This window comes from Syngnathus acus, chromosome 5 (genome assembly GCF_901709675.1).
Source record: "Syngnathus acus chromosome 5, fSynAcu1.2, whole genome shotgun sequence".
NCBI classification, from domain to species: Eukaryota; Metazoa; Chordata; class Actinopteri; order Syngnathiformes; family Syngnathidae; genus Syngnathus; species Syngnathus acus.
The window spans coordinates 4,028,748-4,043,458 of NC_051091.1; the positions used below are offsets into that span (position 1 = coordinate 4,028,748).

Genomic DNA, 14,711 nt, shown 5'->3' on the forward strand with positions numbered 1-14,711 from the left:
AACGCTAACAGCGTAAAAACCGAGCCTGAACTCGGACAGTTAACGCAACATATGGGCGGGGCTAGTTTAGTATTTGAACGTATGGCGGCGAGAGAACGTGAAGTAAAATAATCGAAAATCTTCATCGCTAACTGCAATTTAACTGAGTCCTGATTATAAATTCACATGACACATTCAAGATAACCCACGGTATGTATTTATTACAACAGACTATACAGTGATTTTGATGGTATGTCTACTCTGTTGAGGCTACTTGCTATTGTTAGCTAACCATTGTGGCTCACGTTCAACCATTTTCTGCCATACCGTTTGTGTAATGCGCTTTTATGTTACTGCGTTCATAACAGGAATTAAGATGCCTATTCGTGCATTTTGCACAATTTGCTGCGAATTATTGGACAACTCCAAAGATGTTGCTGCCATCAACTGCGGACACACGTTCCACAGTACCTGGTAAAGTCATCCGATTGAATGCAAACTGCGTATTTTAATTTGTTTTGGTTGTATAATTTGTTTTCTTTTCCTCACCTACTAGCCTCCTTCAATGGTTTCAATCAGCCCCGACAAGAACATGCCCAACGTGTCGGAAACAGGTCATTTGTCCATCACTGCACTACTACTTTTCTCACCAATGCTGATCTCAACTCAAAAGACTTAATCCTCTGTGTATAGGCCAGCACCCGGCAAATAATCTACAAGCTCTATTTTGACAGTGGTTCCGACGAAGCACGTTCAGCAAATCCAGAGAGCTTGGCGGTACCTCAAAATTACATTTCAAGATTAGCACTAAAGCATTGAGTCATATAGTCACTGTGCACTTCATCTTCTCAGGATGAGCTTCATAGGCTGAAGGCTGCTTTAAGCTTGAAAGGTAAACTTTTGTTTATTATTGTTTCTCGGTCAACAATGACTCCCAGTCAATGAAATAAATGTTTGATGTTTTTTTTAGAGAGAGACTGTCGGGACAAACAGAAAACACTGGTTGATTTGAAGAACACTGTGGAAATACAGAGGAGAGGCTTGGACAGCGTGCAGAAAGAACTTTTAGAAAAGGGCACGTTGTGTTCTGCTCTCAGAGTACGCAATCTGTTCATTATTTGAATTGGTCTCAGTTTCAGAAGTCTATCCCACATTGTCCACATTTTGTTTTTATTACTGCACAGAAACAAATGACTTACCTGGAGACTCAACATGTGGATGCTCACGCTGCCAAGGACGAGACCCGTAGACTGAGGACCAAAATAAAAACCTATGAAAAGTAACTGCACTCAAATTCGGTTGTCTTGAGTAATTGTTCTGCGTTCTTTGTACCACCAAAGTCTTTGCTTACACTGCTGCTGTGTGTCCAGCATGGCTGTTTTGTTACAGGGCCAAAGAACTGAGGTGGAGTCCATGATTACAGACATGGGTGTGAGTCAGGCTGCTGTGGAGCAGCTCTCAATCTTCTGCATTTCTCTCAAAAAGTATGTATGACTCCAAGACTGTGATCTTTCTGAGGCTGGATTTACGCTGCAGGTCCAAGTGCTATAAATCGGAATTGTCACTTAAACCACACAGCGTACGATCCAACCCAATTTGATTCCTGTCGTGATCCGATGCATTCATTGCATCGCCTGCTTTCTTTTTAGAGAGTATGACAGGTTAAAGGGAAACTTGAAGTCTTCTAATGACATGTGCGAGAAGCTGAGGAAAGACGTGGTCACCTCCAACAGCAAGGTGACATCCATTTAGCAAGTCGCTAATCATGCACATTTGCATTTGTTGTCGTGCTGTTTCAGCAATAGTTTCTGTGCCATTTAGTTCCAAAAGGCCTCTGTTGAAGTGACCCGAACAAAAGAGGACATGAAGTCTCTGCAAAACGATCTAGTCAATGCTGACAAAGAGATATCTGTAAGGCGCAGCAACACGATTATTTGGGCACTCGGGGTCAGAGGAACCCACGTTTTCCCGCATACGTGTCTTTCCATAGAGTTTGAAGAAGAAGGTGGAGTTTCTTCAGAAATCTCTGAGCACCCCAACGAGGACAAATGAGATGCTCAGTCGGCTCGTCTTTGAGAGGTAAATTCCCATACAGTACACCATACAGTTCAATTTGACCAATTCTGCTCACCAGGCTTTTCCTTTTTCCACATTCCAGCCCCGCTCCGATAGATCTCAAACAGCCGCACCTCCATCAGCCTATAGATGGTGACGATATTGACCTCAATTTAACTTGTGATTTAATGACACCCGATTGCGCAGCCAAGAGACCAGCAAAGACTCCAGCCAAGAAACCAGCAAAGACTCCAACAAAGAAGATGCGTTTAGAACATCAGCCGTAAGTATTTTCTGCAGAGTTGTGTACTCAAAGTGTGTTATTTTGTCTTCAACTCCAGATTAAATATGTAATAAGTACTAATTGTTTACATTTATCAGGGCGTTGGTTTCCAAACACAATGAGAGGATATCAAGCAAGGTATCTTGAAGAAACGCTTCGCAAGGTCTGCTTCCAAATCGCAAGTATTTCTCACTCAGGACTTTTGTCTCTTAGGCCCGAGAGGAGGATGGAGCCGTGGATCCTCTTTTTAGGAATTCGCTGCTTTTCCGAAGAAAGGCTTTTGGTAACATGCATGAACCTCAGAGGACGTTTGGAGCGGTATGTGAACCTGCCTTTCATTTTGAATGTCTTTACATTCAATTGGATTTATTGTAAGGTTGTTAAGTCAATGAAAGTGCTTCTCATTTCAGGTGAAAAGTGGTTATGATGGCTTAGGAGGACGAACTACATTCATCCAACCTGTATCCGTTTGCTCTGTATCGTCTGACACGTTTAATCTCTAAAGTGAACGGCAACGTTCCTTAACCCGAACCTCTTCCACAGTCTTCGTTGGCAGTGATTCGCCCACTCATGAAAGCTCGAAGAAAAAAGGTGATTAGGCCGACAGTAAAGACAGCACCGTGCCTGACAATGGACAACTACCTTGAGTGACAAATCACAAATCGATGCAATGTGAAATGTTTGACAGGGTTCTTCCCATTCATCCCAAAATGGGACTCTTTTTGAATAACAAAAAATGTAAAGGCAGTTAGGTGGCTGACCACTTAATGTAATTTTTTTTTGTGAAAGCAAATTTCCATGTGCGTGTGTGTGTAAACACTTAAAAAGTTTTGTTGGCGAGACTATTTCCTGTTTCAAATATCAGTGAATGCATCGTGGTCATCAAAACTATTTCAGTTAATATTGAAATATGGTCTTTTTGCACTTATTTCATATATTCTGTGTTGTAATGAATCATGGTTTTCCAAAATTAGATGTCAACATGAACTGTAACCCAACTTCAATAATAAAGACTATTTTTATTAATGTGTTTACCCTTGGTCGTGCTTCAGTGGTGTTTTCTCCAGGAGAGGGCGCTATAAACACTTTTTACCGTAGAGGACGCTGCAAGTGCTGCATTGCACAGCAAACTCGGATGTTTTACAAAACGCCATTTCACAACAATGTGAACGCTTACAGGCTGTGTTCAAAATATCGTTGCAATTATAACGGAACATTGAATGCGTTTCCAATTTTCAAAGATAAATATGCGGTGTATTTTCCAAACAACTTTCAGTGCAATCAATCCTCACTCCAGCCCTTTTTGAACAAACAGAGGCCTAAAGCTTAACAACACTGAAATCCATGCAGTGCAACCAGAAAATAATACGCCTCGTCAACCCCAAGAGACTTCCACTGTAGGCTTCATTTTTCTGTGGAAGAAAGGTCACCAGACAGCTTATTTTTTTTCCGAGACAGCGTTTTCCAGGGCAGGTTTACGAGCAACAATACCTTCTTGATGGCGGTAAATGAGAATTCTTTCTCGTGCTGAAGAATTTCGCACTGAAAATGAGCTGTGCGTGCCTTTAGAAATCTCAAAATGAGCACCCCTAGTATATATATTAAATTGAAAATATTAGTCACAAAATATTGGGGATTTGGGGTGAATTTTCTAATTGAATGTAGACTGCCCAAGGCTTTTTTTAGTTTATAATTTCCATTATGGTGAGTTCTTTGATGTCCATTTATGCGTTGGTCGGGAGTCAAATAGCGAAATCCAGGAACATTGCTGGTGATAACAAGAAGAGGGAAGTAACAGACCAGATAAATGCTTTTTTTTTTTGTTTCATTTTGCTGATAGTGTCAATAAGGGCGCTTGTGATGTCACGTGATGAATCAATTGTCTCACTTGAGTCTCCTTTACTGTGATCTGTCTGGCTCAATCTTGGACTCGCCGTTCTGTTTGTCGTTGGATTTCTGCGACAGGTGCGTCGACACGGTGGCCGCCTGCGCCACAGCTTTGAAACTACGCTTTCGCTTCTGTACGTTCTGCTCCGGGTGGAAGATGATCACGTAGACTTTGGGGACGTAGAGCATACCCAGCGACACGGTGGCACTCAGGCTCATGGACACTGTCAGAGTGGTGGTCTGGATGAACATCTTGGAAAGGAAACAGGAGCAGATCAAAAATCTGGGCATGCATAATTTAGGTACACCCAAGAACGTATAAGGGATTACTAATTTATGCAAATGCAGGAGTAATAATTACAGTAAATATGATCCTTCGGCGGAAACAGCAATACGGAACCGACGAATTTACGACCAGTGTATGTACAATGAGTCTTTATAGAGGCCTTGATTGACATCAATTCTCAGTTGCTCTCGCCAAGCCAACACCAATAATGAAAGTTGACTTCCCCTGAGATTGACACAGATGAATTATAAACTCATTATTCAAGTGAACTGTACTGCTTATAAATAAAACAACACACATGTGCCATAAATAAGATATATTTGTGGCATGAATAAGTCATAAATGCTACACTACTGGGCACACATCTTCAGCAGTATCCCTTCGGAATGTTTTTTTTTTTTTTTTTATCAGCTCATCCATGCTTTTTATCTGTCACTCAATGACCCACCCCCACACCTGATTTCTGAAAGGAGCTGTAGTGATGTATGGATTGGATTGATGTGCTTATGGCCCAAGGCAAGCTTGATGCATTGCTTTAGAAATCGTCAACGAATGTGAATAGACAGCAAGTAGAGGCCAGCCTGCACGTGATCCTGCACATGGAGGGAGGATAAATAATATTTTCATGGGATGCTCAAAAGTCTATATTTAGAACCCTTATTTGAGTGATGATTTATTGAATGGGTTGTGATTCAAAAGGGTTTGTGTCCATCCCCCAACTCTGACCTATTTCCTTTCTGTCCTCTCTTTCCTATGTCTCTTTATTCCCATTTCAAAGAGGTGAAAAGATTTTGAAAGCACCACAGGCTTGAATTGTTCAGGCCTCACTGGTTGATAATACATCTCTTTATTAGTCTTCTTTTTTTTTTTTTTATATATTTTCCCCAAGTTGTGTTCTTTGTGACAATAGAAATAGCCCGTGAGGTAAATGAAATGCTGCCTCTAAGTAAAAGGATGCCAGGATGTCCGGTAAGTGGAATGGGAAGAAAATAGTACGAGACGACCAACTTGGGTTTCATGCGGACCATTTGAAGGATTTCATTACACAGTGTGTGCGTGTCATCATTTTCGATTGATGGCAGTTTTCTGCCATCAAGCGACATTACGTTTTTTTCTGTGGCGAAGGAAACACTTTGCGTCCATAAATGTGATCACGGTTTCTGGACATTAAGCCACATTAAGCTTTTTACTTTAAGCATTTTAGACTTGCCCCACCCCCATCGCCTTTGCTTCTCATCTGTTTTTACTCTATTTGTTGTATTATTTTCAAAAAGGCGAGGCACACATGCTCTTAAAAAAAAATGAATTTAAAGAAAACGAAAATCAAACAAAGTATTGGGATTGATGATTAAACTAAACTCTCAATGCCTAAAATGAGAAACAAAGTAACTGGTAGTAGGAACCCGACTTGGGCAATAAAGGACTCACAGGAGCAGATAACAAAACATCACTAGACAAGAAGACAATCAACTGGAAAGAAATAAAAGCAAGGAACTAAATCCAAATCGACTGACGAGACAACAAGGAAACACCAGGACAAGACATATTGGCTGTTTGGAAGACACGTGGGACCGAGTTAATAACAAGACACCCAAGGAACGCGTGACCAAAATGACCAAAACCCAGAATTGAAAACCCCAAACATGACTTGAAAGTACCTTCTCAGTCGATTGCGCAGTGCCAAAGAAGATGGGCACAAAGGCCAGCCAGATGATGCAGGTGGTGTACATGGTGAAGCCGATGGGCTTGGCCTCATTGAACGTCTCGGGAACTCCTCTGCTCTTGATGGCGTACACCGTACAGGTGATCATCAGAACGATACTGTAGCTCAGACACAGGATGAGAGACAGATCGGACATGTCGCACTTGAGAACCCCTCGGGCAAACTCAGGATTTGGAGGCTTCTGCTCTTCGTAGTCGATGATGGTGTGCGGGGGCACCACGCCGAACCAAACGAACACACCGAGTACCTGGAGAGAAAGCGCTGTCATTAGTTTGAATCGGAGCTAAATGTGAGTCGAACCGGCTCGCGTCTACCTGCACCGAGATAAGAATGAAGGTGATAATGAGCTGAGAAGTAGGACTGATGAACTTTGGTGGCGTGACCGACTTCTTGCCCTGTTCAAAGATGCGGTAGATCCGGTTGGTTTTGGTCAGCATGGCGGCATAGCTGATGCACATGCCGAGCCCCAGAAGCAGCCTGCGGAAGGCGCAAACCCCGACGCTGGGCTCGGCGATCATCAGAAAGGTAATCAGGTAAATGAGGAAGATGCCCGTCAGCAGCACGTAGCTGAGCTCTCTGCCGGAGGCTCGGACGATAGGGGTGTCGTTGAAGCGGATGAACGTGCCGATAACCCCCGTGGTGGCCAGGATGCCCAAAATTGCCAGGAAGACGGGGATGATGGCCCAGGGGGAGCTCCACTCCAGCTTGATGATAGGCGTGGGCCGGCACCCCGTACGGTTTTCCAGGGGTCGCATGTCGAACGGGCACATGTCACAGCTGAACTCGTCCAGGAGATACTGGTAGCCGTCACAGAGCTCACAGTGCCAGCAGCAGGGAACGCCCTTCACCATCTTCTTCCTCTCACCGGATTCGCACGGGAAGCTGCAGACGGAATCTGGGATCTTGCGGGCACCGCCTGACCATTGCATCTCCTCCGGCTATGAGAGGAGCACACGTAGTATTGTTATTGTCGTGCGCTCAAACTGAGCTCTTCGCAATTTGTTGTTGTTTAGACTGCTTTCTTCGTTGTCCCCAATCAGCTAATGAGTTTGCGTCTCTCCCTAAAACACATCTTACATTGAGTCGCAGGTGGTTTGTCCATTGTCCAATATCCTTATAGCCAGGGTTGGAGACATTGGAAAGCTGATACTGGAAGATGTCATATCGTCCAGGTGCGTCTCCATTCTCATTGAACATCACACCGGTTCCAGCACTTCCTGTTGGACGGAAAGCAGTGTTTGAATGGCTTTTAAAATACAAAGGTAAACAAACTCAGCACAGGCGATCTTTTGAAAGCTAAGTGCATGATGTGCTTTAGTGAAGGCTCTCATGCACTTCAATGGTCTTTCACTACACTTTCCTCCGGTGCCGTAACGTGATTGGACGTTCCTTTCAGTTGCCCGTAGGCCAACAATCAGAAGAAAAAAAAACGCCATACAAGCCAAGGTCATCTTGCAAGAAGCGAGCAGTGAATATGCTTTCACAGAACATTTTTTCCCTTTTTGCAAAAGGTGACTTTTTAATGAACGATGATGAAAAGCGTTGAACGTGGAGGCAGCCGCAGGGATGCGCCGCGTTCTAGTTTTAGTCGAGTGCCATACATTAGCGGACACAACTCAAGCTCAGTTTAACCTCACAGAAACCCAAAGTCAAATCTTTTTTTCATGAGCACCACCACGCATTACGCAAGAGGGGTCAGAGAAAAGCCAACTTTGAGATCGTACCATTGAAATTGACAGAGCGAATGTATTGGAGGAGCATGCGTCCCTCCACGGGGTCCATCTTTTCACAAACGCCCATGGAACCGGGACACATGTCCATGTGCATACTGTGTAAGGCGTGAGCCATAGCGTAAACGGCGTCGATCACAAACTGCACCTTCCCCTCCTGTTCATACACAGAGTCTCGACTTATTCTCTCTTCACCTAGGAGAACACAGACGTGTCGCATCAGGTAAACAACATTTAGAATTCTTCACCTCGATGACTTCTGTAACGTGGAATTTACCTGTACATTTTCTTCTGTCGGCTTCGTATTTGATGCCAGGCCGCGTTAGTTTACACTTGAAGTCGTCCTCCCAAAATTCAGCAAACCAAATGTTCCTTCTGTTGTTTTCCAGAGATCTTGTCGTGAAGTATTGGTCAAATCCTGAATCGTTTTGCAAAATTTATAACGTTATATTTCCGTAATTGTGGTAGAGATTCAATTTCTCCGTTTGGCGTACCGTCAATAGAGGCTCTTTTTGGCAAGATAGTGACGGCGCCCTCCGCCACCTCCTCCTGGTCTTGGATGGGGGAGTTCTTGGCCCCCCAGCTGTCGGAGCCAACAAATAGAAAGTGGCCGGTCAAATTGGCCTTTTTAGCAGCTTGCAACACTCGCCTGCAAGGAAAAAAAAATTCAGATTTAAGACAAAAGTCATTTCTTAGTTTGAGAGTGAGTAGACAAGATGCATGGAAACGATTGAAATATGTTGAATATTTTGCATTCACTTTATCTTCTCACCCCGATGATGCAATCTGGACTAATCAGACAGACATTGCTCCGGACAAAAAAAAAGAAAGATTTAATTAAGATAAATTCCGAGTCATTGCTTCAAAGCTAATTAAAAGCATGACTTGATAATGGAGTTCAAAATGCAAATCTCTCCATCTCTCTTGCATTGTGCTTTGTTTTTGACATTGTTTTTCCTGACATAATTATTTTACTGAGCATATAAATTGTCACATGGCAATCATTTAGCTCTTTTGAACCGACTTGCATCTTTCACATAAGGTCTTGAGAATGCAACTCGTCACCATCAAGATGACCGTTTCCTGCTGCACTCACTTGATGTCGTCCTCATTGGCAAAGATGATGACCCCGCGAGCGTTGGATGTCTCCATCAGCCTTTTGATGATCTTCTCAAACTCCCCAGGTCTGGGCTCTCGAGGAATTCTTATGGACTGTGCAATACACAGCCCCCCTGTGTTGCACATGTACAATATGTTATCATTCTTTTTGTTTGCGCCCGTCTCTGCATCACATGACACCTATTTGTCTACAAAAACACAAAAAATATAGGATCAAGAAATATACGGGTTTCATATGACAAGTAATTGTTCTTCTGCTGATTACATTTAATACATTTTTATCTTAGTATGAGCAGTGTGATTAATGGCTGCAAGGGACATGTTAAGGTTTCATATTAGCATAACATAATTCAGTGCACGTGCATGCGTCCGTGTGCGTGCGTGCGTGAGTGAGTGAGATCAGGTATCGTGAACCCTGGTAACATCTGAGTAGCCGGGGGCTTCACTCTGTGTGCTGGATATTAAATTAATATTAATGTGACTGCAGTGTAGACTCAGAAAAACAACCTGCTTCTCTGGATATCTGAAGGAAAGCGTCAACTCCACTCTCTCCGTAGTTGCCCTCGGAGGCTAGTGTTGAGACGTAGTTCCAACCCATAGCTTTCACGATGTCCACCATGGCCTGGGCCTGGTAAGAATCGGGAGGTACCACACGGGAGAAGAACTCGTATCGACTATTATCGCTCAGCTCCGGGGCGGTAGAGGCGTAACTGATTTGGGGAATCTGAAACACACAGATGGATCCATTTCTTGTATGTCTTGTTGTTCTAGTCCATCTTGTAAACCTTTTTGAGATCTCATTAGCTAGTTAAATAAAGAATGGATTCAAATTGTACAGTTTACAGTCCATAAATTGATGGCTGCGTCGGAACGCTGACGCACTGCAGGGGATTAACATCCCAAAAGTGGACGTTCATTGAGAGAACTCATTGTTAATTCATTCTCAGAAAGGAGTGAAATAAAGACACAGCTGTAAAAGCATTTGTTTGAGAGGGAACACAAATGAGAAGATTAATTCAGAGGTGTACTCCGTCTTTACATCGTTTCAACTCTGACCCAGCTAATGCCGCTCGCTCCCTGTGCCTGGCTTAACGGCGAACGCTCCGAAGCCACGTAGAGGAAGGTAGACACAAGGGGTAGAGAAGGGAGAAGAAGAGAGGAGAGCGAGAACCATTTCACAGATTATCTGGAAGGATTAGAGGGTTTTTAGTCAAATTACGTTAAGCACAGAGGGAGAGACAGAGATCAGGGACTAGAAAAAGGTTAGCATTTCTCAGTTGTAAGCCATACAATATATTTAATTCTGGAGGGCGCTTTGCTGCTTTGCGTTTAACCCCATCGAGTTTGCTCATATGTCCTTCTGAAAGGGATGAGCAGACTTCTGAATGGAAATTCCTCAAGTACAGCGGCCGAGTGTCACTGGCTTCACAACCGTATGGATTCTAAATTCCATGTTGTCGTATCAGTATTGTCAAGGTAACACAAAGTTGTTATATTCCTATTGGTACAACTTGTAGTCGAGGAGAGGTGAGCAGTGTCAGACTCAAACAGAATAAATCCAACAAGAATTTCAAAAGGGGTTGAGTTTGCTGTAATTCTCGATCCTTGGAGTATTTTGCCCGGAACCTCCAAACATTTTATCAAAGGATAATTCAACTTTCCCAACTTTAAACAGTTTTCATGAAATAAAATCTCATTTGTCTTGATTACATGTCTGAAAAATACTTTTGTCAAAATATCCCAAGTAGCAAAAATTATAGCACATTTTTTACTCCCAAGCTTCAAGAGTATCCAAAGCTAATTTCGCTAACACATTGAACAAACGCTAATGTGGAGTAATGCTGCAGACTCCGTCCGGCATTAGCTAATTTGCGTCAAGAGAGGAAAAAGTTGGTATGGGGGTTATTGTTATTTAAATTAGCCACACTGTAATGTCACAGTCAGGCAAATTCAAAACTTGCAGACGCATTTTCAAAAAGAGGCAGCTAACAAAAATGTACTTGTTTGATTAAACATTATTGAATGTGAGCCATTAAAACATCAATTGTACAATATATAACCCCTTTACAATTCCCAGAAGCGGTTTATAATTTGCAAAAGAACATAAAATCCTAATATGTCTCATTTCAAAAACGAATTGTAGGCTATTTAGAGTTCAGTCACTTTGCCGTACGACATTAATGATAATAGAAGTCTTTTTTTAATTTCCCTAAAGTGGTGTGTATTGGTTGAGACGCCTCCTCCTCTGTTTCAGAGCAGATGTTCAGTGCACATCACAGTGTGTGTGAGCGGAGAAGCATGTGCAGCAGAGAGTGCAGCACATATGGACAGTTGGCTGAAACGCACCATTTAGCTAAATCTACTCCTCCGCAAGTTGCTGTTATCCTGGAACCAATGTCATCCTCTGGCCTGATGCTCTATTTTCAGCCCAGGGTCCTGAGCTGCTGAGAGGGGCTTAGTGGAGGTTGGGGATCTATCATTCTGTAGTTAACATCTGCCCTGTATGCAAGCTGCCGCTCCTTGGCTCCCAGGGAGCATCCTCATCATAAAGAATGCAAGTCGCCCCCGGGAAGGAGAAGAAATGCCTCTAAAACCTTGCTCGTTTGAAACCGTCTGTTTTCATCTTGCCGTATCTGTAGATTTGCAGCCATAGCGTGGCGGTAATTCGATGAAAACATGACATCGCGCATGTAGGATTTAGGCTCAGCTGTGACCGAACGTTACTATGAGCAGCGTAATCATCACAGGTCGATTGTCTGGACAAAAGCTACAAAACAGATTAGCCGGTGGTGGTCTAGGTTAACTCAACATGCCAGCAAAGCTGGATTTTACTCCTTCTCCACACTAGGGTGCCCAAATAGCCTGATGTTACTATCATTGGGCCCCTGGGCTATATTCAGTCCCTTCATGTTATTCCATGCGGCTCATGATAGATTGAATAACAGCCATAAAAATCCTAATAAACAAATTCAGGAGCAATCATAATCCAAGAAGTGTAACCGTCTCACACTCTAGTCCACAGGTGTCAAAGTCAAGGCCCGGGGGCCAGATACGGCCCGCCACATCATTTTATGTGGCCTGCGAAGACAAATTGTGCATCAATTCGTGTCATTACTAGAATTGTAAATTGACTTCACTTTTAATATCTATTTTTTTAAATATTTGACCAGTTTTTACTCATCTGATTTGAAAACGAGTTATTTGTCAGTTTGTTTTGTAGCTTTGACTGTATATAATATGAGGTGCTCATACATTTATTTGGGTTGACCGTCATAATGGCCCTCCGAAAGAACCTATGAATACAATGAGGCCCGTGAAAAAGATGAGTTTGACAACCCTGCTCTAGTCACACACACACAGTCCATAAACAAGCACAGCGAAGCTAGCAGTTCTGGCTAGCAGACATCAAGCAGTGGGTTTAATTTTTGACTGGTTAGAAATGAATGGCTTTCACATCAGCACACTTAAGGATAAGGATTTTTTTTTTTCCAGGAGTATGCGAGCAGAAGTGGAAGACATCTTACCGAAAAAAGCCTGAGCACGTTGGCCACCATGATGGATACGGAGCTGCCGGAGGCCCCGATGACTCCAACCACCCTCTCTGGTTTGGGGAGGATCGGCGGCTCTCCGTTGGCGCAGCGCACGTCGGACGTGTCCTTTTGAATGAGGGCTTGGACAAAAGTCAGTGATTGCTCCAGCGCGTAGGTATCTCTGGAGCAGGTGTCCAGTATCCGGGCTCCCAGTGTGATGTTGGGCAGCAGATCTGGGTCACTGTTGATCTGGTCCAGGGCATACAGCATAGCTTCCAAGCGATGGATTCCCTTTTCTCGTTTAATGTCTCCACAGGGCACTCCCACTGGCCCTCGGGAGTGCACTGGGAATAACCCCCCGAGGGTGATGTCACCCTCAATTTTGAGGGACTGGGGCTGGATGCCCTGCTGGGCCCGCAAACTGGGAAGCGTCCCCACTAACAGCATCCACAGCAGTCTGGACAATTTTCCGAGCCAGCTGCAAGGATGGGATGAGAGGCCTTCTGATGTCATGATGCTGACCAGCCGAGGGACTTGGAGCACCACACCTCTCCTTCTACCTGTGACACCCGCAAGGTCATTCACAATGAAGGTCCTGTCATCATATGCTTTTTCCACTTTGACAATATCTGACATCATCACTTGATACGCTCTTTCTTACTTGCGCATGTTTATTTATTTGTTTGATTATTATTTCTTTACAGGGCTGTAAACGCCTGTGGATTTAAGATATAGTACTCTTTGTGTAAATACACTCACTGGACACTCCATTAGTTTCACTGATGCAGTCTGCTGAGATCTAAAATTTGATATAGCTGCAGCATAATTTTGTTTTTTATTTCCATTGAGACTGCCAGAAAGGTAATAATGCTACAAATTTATTTTGGTTTTATGCAATGGATTTCTTATATTGCAAACATCAGCGCTACTATATACTGCAAACAACTATAATAAACATTTTGAATTATATCATATATTCATTGGGAATTAATGATTTTAAATTGGTGTACTATGATGCTTGACAGCTCAGCATGTTGGGGGCACGCGACAGTTTGGCTAATTGTGCCGTAATTGAACGTATGCAGTGAATGCAGAACATGCTTTATGATGATCATAATGTTGGTTATTAAATCAAAATAAATTTTTTTTTAAATGGCTGTAACACAGATAATGTGCATCTTCCATTTAGCAAGTAGATATCTTTTATCGTCAGCAAAGTACATAACATAGTAAACGTGATAAATTTTGCAAAAACTGGAAACACTATACTGAAACATTTCTAAATTGCATTCACAGAAGTCCATAATACTCTGGGCAAAAATAACATTACATCACATTTGGGGGGAAAAAAAAAATCTGTGGCCCTAAAACTCTTAAAGGTTACATAAATGGTATCACATTTTGAAATTAAAAAAGAAAAAAAAAATCACTCACCTGCCCATTCTTCACCACCTTGTGGACCAGTCTTGATTTTATGGCTCACACGTATCCATATTTCTTTCAAAGCGCGATTCTATCTCAGAGGCAAGGAGTCTTCTGCACACCAAAGATAGATTCTCTATCATCTCACGCGCAAAAACAAAAACCCAAACTAAAAACGCACTAAAAACTTGGAATTGTGATGCACCAAACCCCCAAATGAGTGCCTGAATTTTCCGCCTTTAGGAAATGATATCATGGCAGAGTCGAGGAAAAGTGCAGGGCAGGGTTAGGAAAAAAAGTGCACTATCACAGCAGTGAGATTCTACAAATCACCGCCAAATCCCTTAAAAGCTCTTTCATACTCTCGCTCGTTCTTTTCCTTCTGTGCGCATCTCTGCGCTGGTGCTCCACCCTCCTCCTCCTCCTCCCACTCGCTCCGCTGAACCCACTCCTTCCTCACTCAGTCAGTCTCTGGGTGCACTAATGGCCACAGATTGGGATTATCATGCAGGCGTCTGTGAAGAAGCCACGGGGTGGACTAGCCCGCTTCCCCCCCCTGTACGGCTGAACCAAATAGAGAACTCTCTCCACCCCCACTATGATGGACCTCAGTCACTTTGAGAGATTAGATGAGTGATTTGATTCATGCACTCACACACACACGCACAGAAACAAACATGCCGCGCTCACACACACA

The 14,711-nt window shown here is 43.2% G+C and overlaps 2 protein-coding genes across 3 annotated transcripts; one reads left to right on the plus strand and one right to left on the minus strand.

Moving 5' to 3' along the window:
• Window positions 1-33: 33 nt before the first annotated feature.
• On the plus strand, window positions 34-3,322 carry LOC119123060 (TRAF-interacting protein). The gene is made up of 16 exons (XM_037251851.1): window positions 34-189; window positions 348-453; window positions 536-593; window positions 673-756; window positions 832-871; window positions 950-1,077; window positions 1,164-1,258; window positions 1,350-1,463; window positions 1,629-1,716; window positions 1,801-1,890; window positions 1,970-2,058; window positions 2,138-2,317; window positions 2,416-2,455; window positions 2,531-2,635; window positions 2,728-2,778; window positions 2,861-3,322. Exons 2-16 carry the CDS (start codon window positions 356-358, stop codon window positions 2,966-2,968), a joined length of 1,368 nt encoding a protein of 455 aa, XP_037107746.1. The 5' UTR covers window positions 34-189; window positions 348-355; the 3' UTR covers window positions 2,969-3,322.
• On the minus strand, window positions 3,317-14,549 carry grm6b (glutamate receptor, metabotropic 6b). Of its 2 annotated transcripts, XM_037251847.1 has the most exons (11): window positions 14,027-14,549; window positions 12,587-13,161; window positions 9,570-9,786; window positions 9,040-9,175; window positions 8,438-8,592; window positions 8,221-8,361; window positions 7,938-8,138; window positions 7,291-7,430; window positions 6,528-7,151; window positions 6,149-6,460; window positions 3,317-4,456 (listed from the first exon to the last, which is right to left on the minus strand). In XM_037251847.1, the coding sequence occupies exons 2-11, from the start codon at window positions 13,103-13,105 to the stop codon at window positions 4,217-4,219; spliced, it is 2,685 nt and encodes an 894-aa protein (XP_037107742.1). In that variant the 5' UTR covers window positions 13,106-13,161; window positions 14,027-14,549; the 3' UTR covers window positions 3,317-4,216. The 2 variants fall into 2 exon arrangements, with proteins under 2 accessions (XP_037107742.1, XP_037107743.1); XM_037251848.1 differs by lacking the exons at window positions 12,587-13,161; window positions 14,027-14,549 and having other exon boundaries at window positions 9,040-9,250; window positions 9,570-9,688.
• Between the last annotated feature and the right edge of the window lie 162 nt (window positions 14,550-14,711).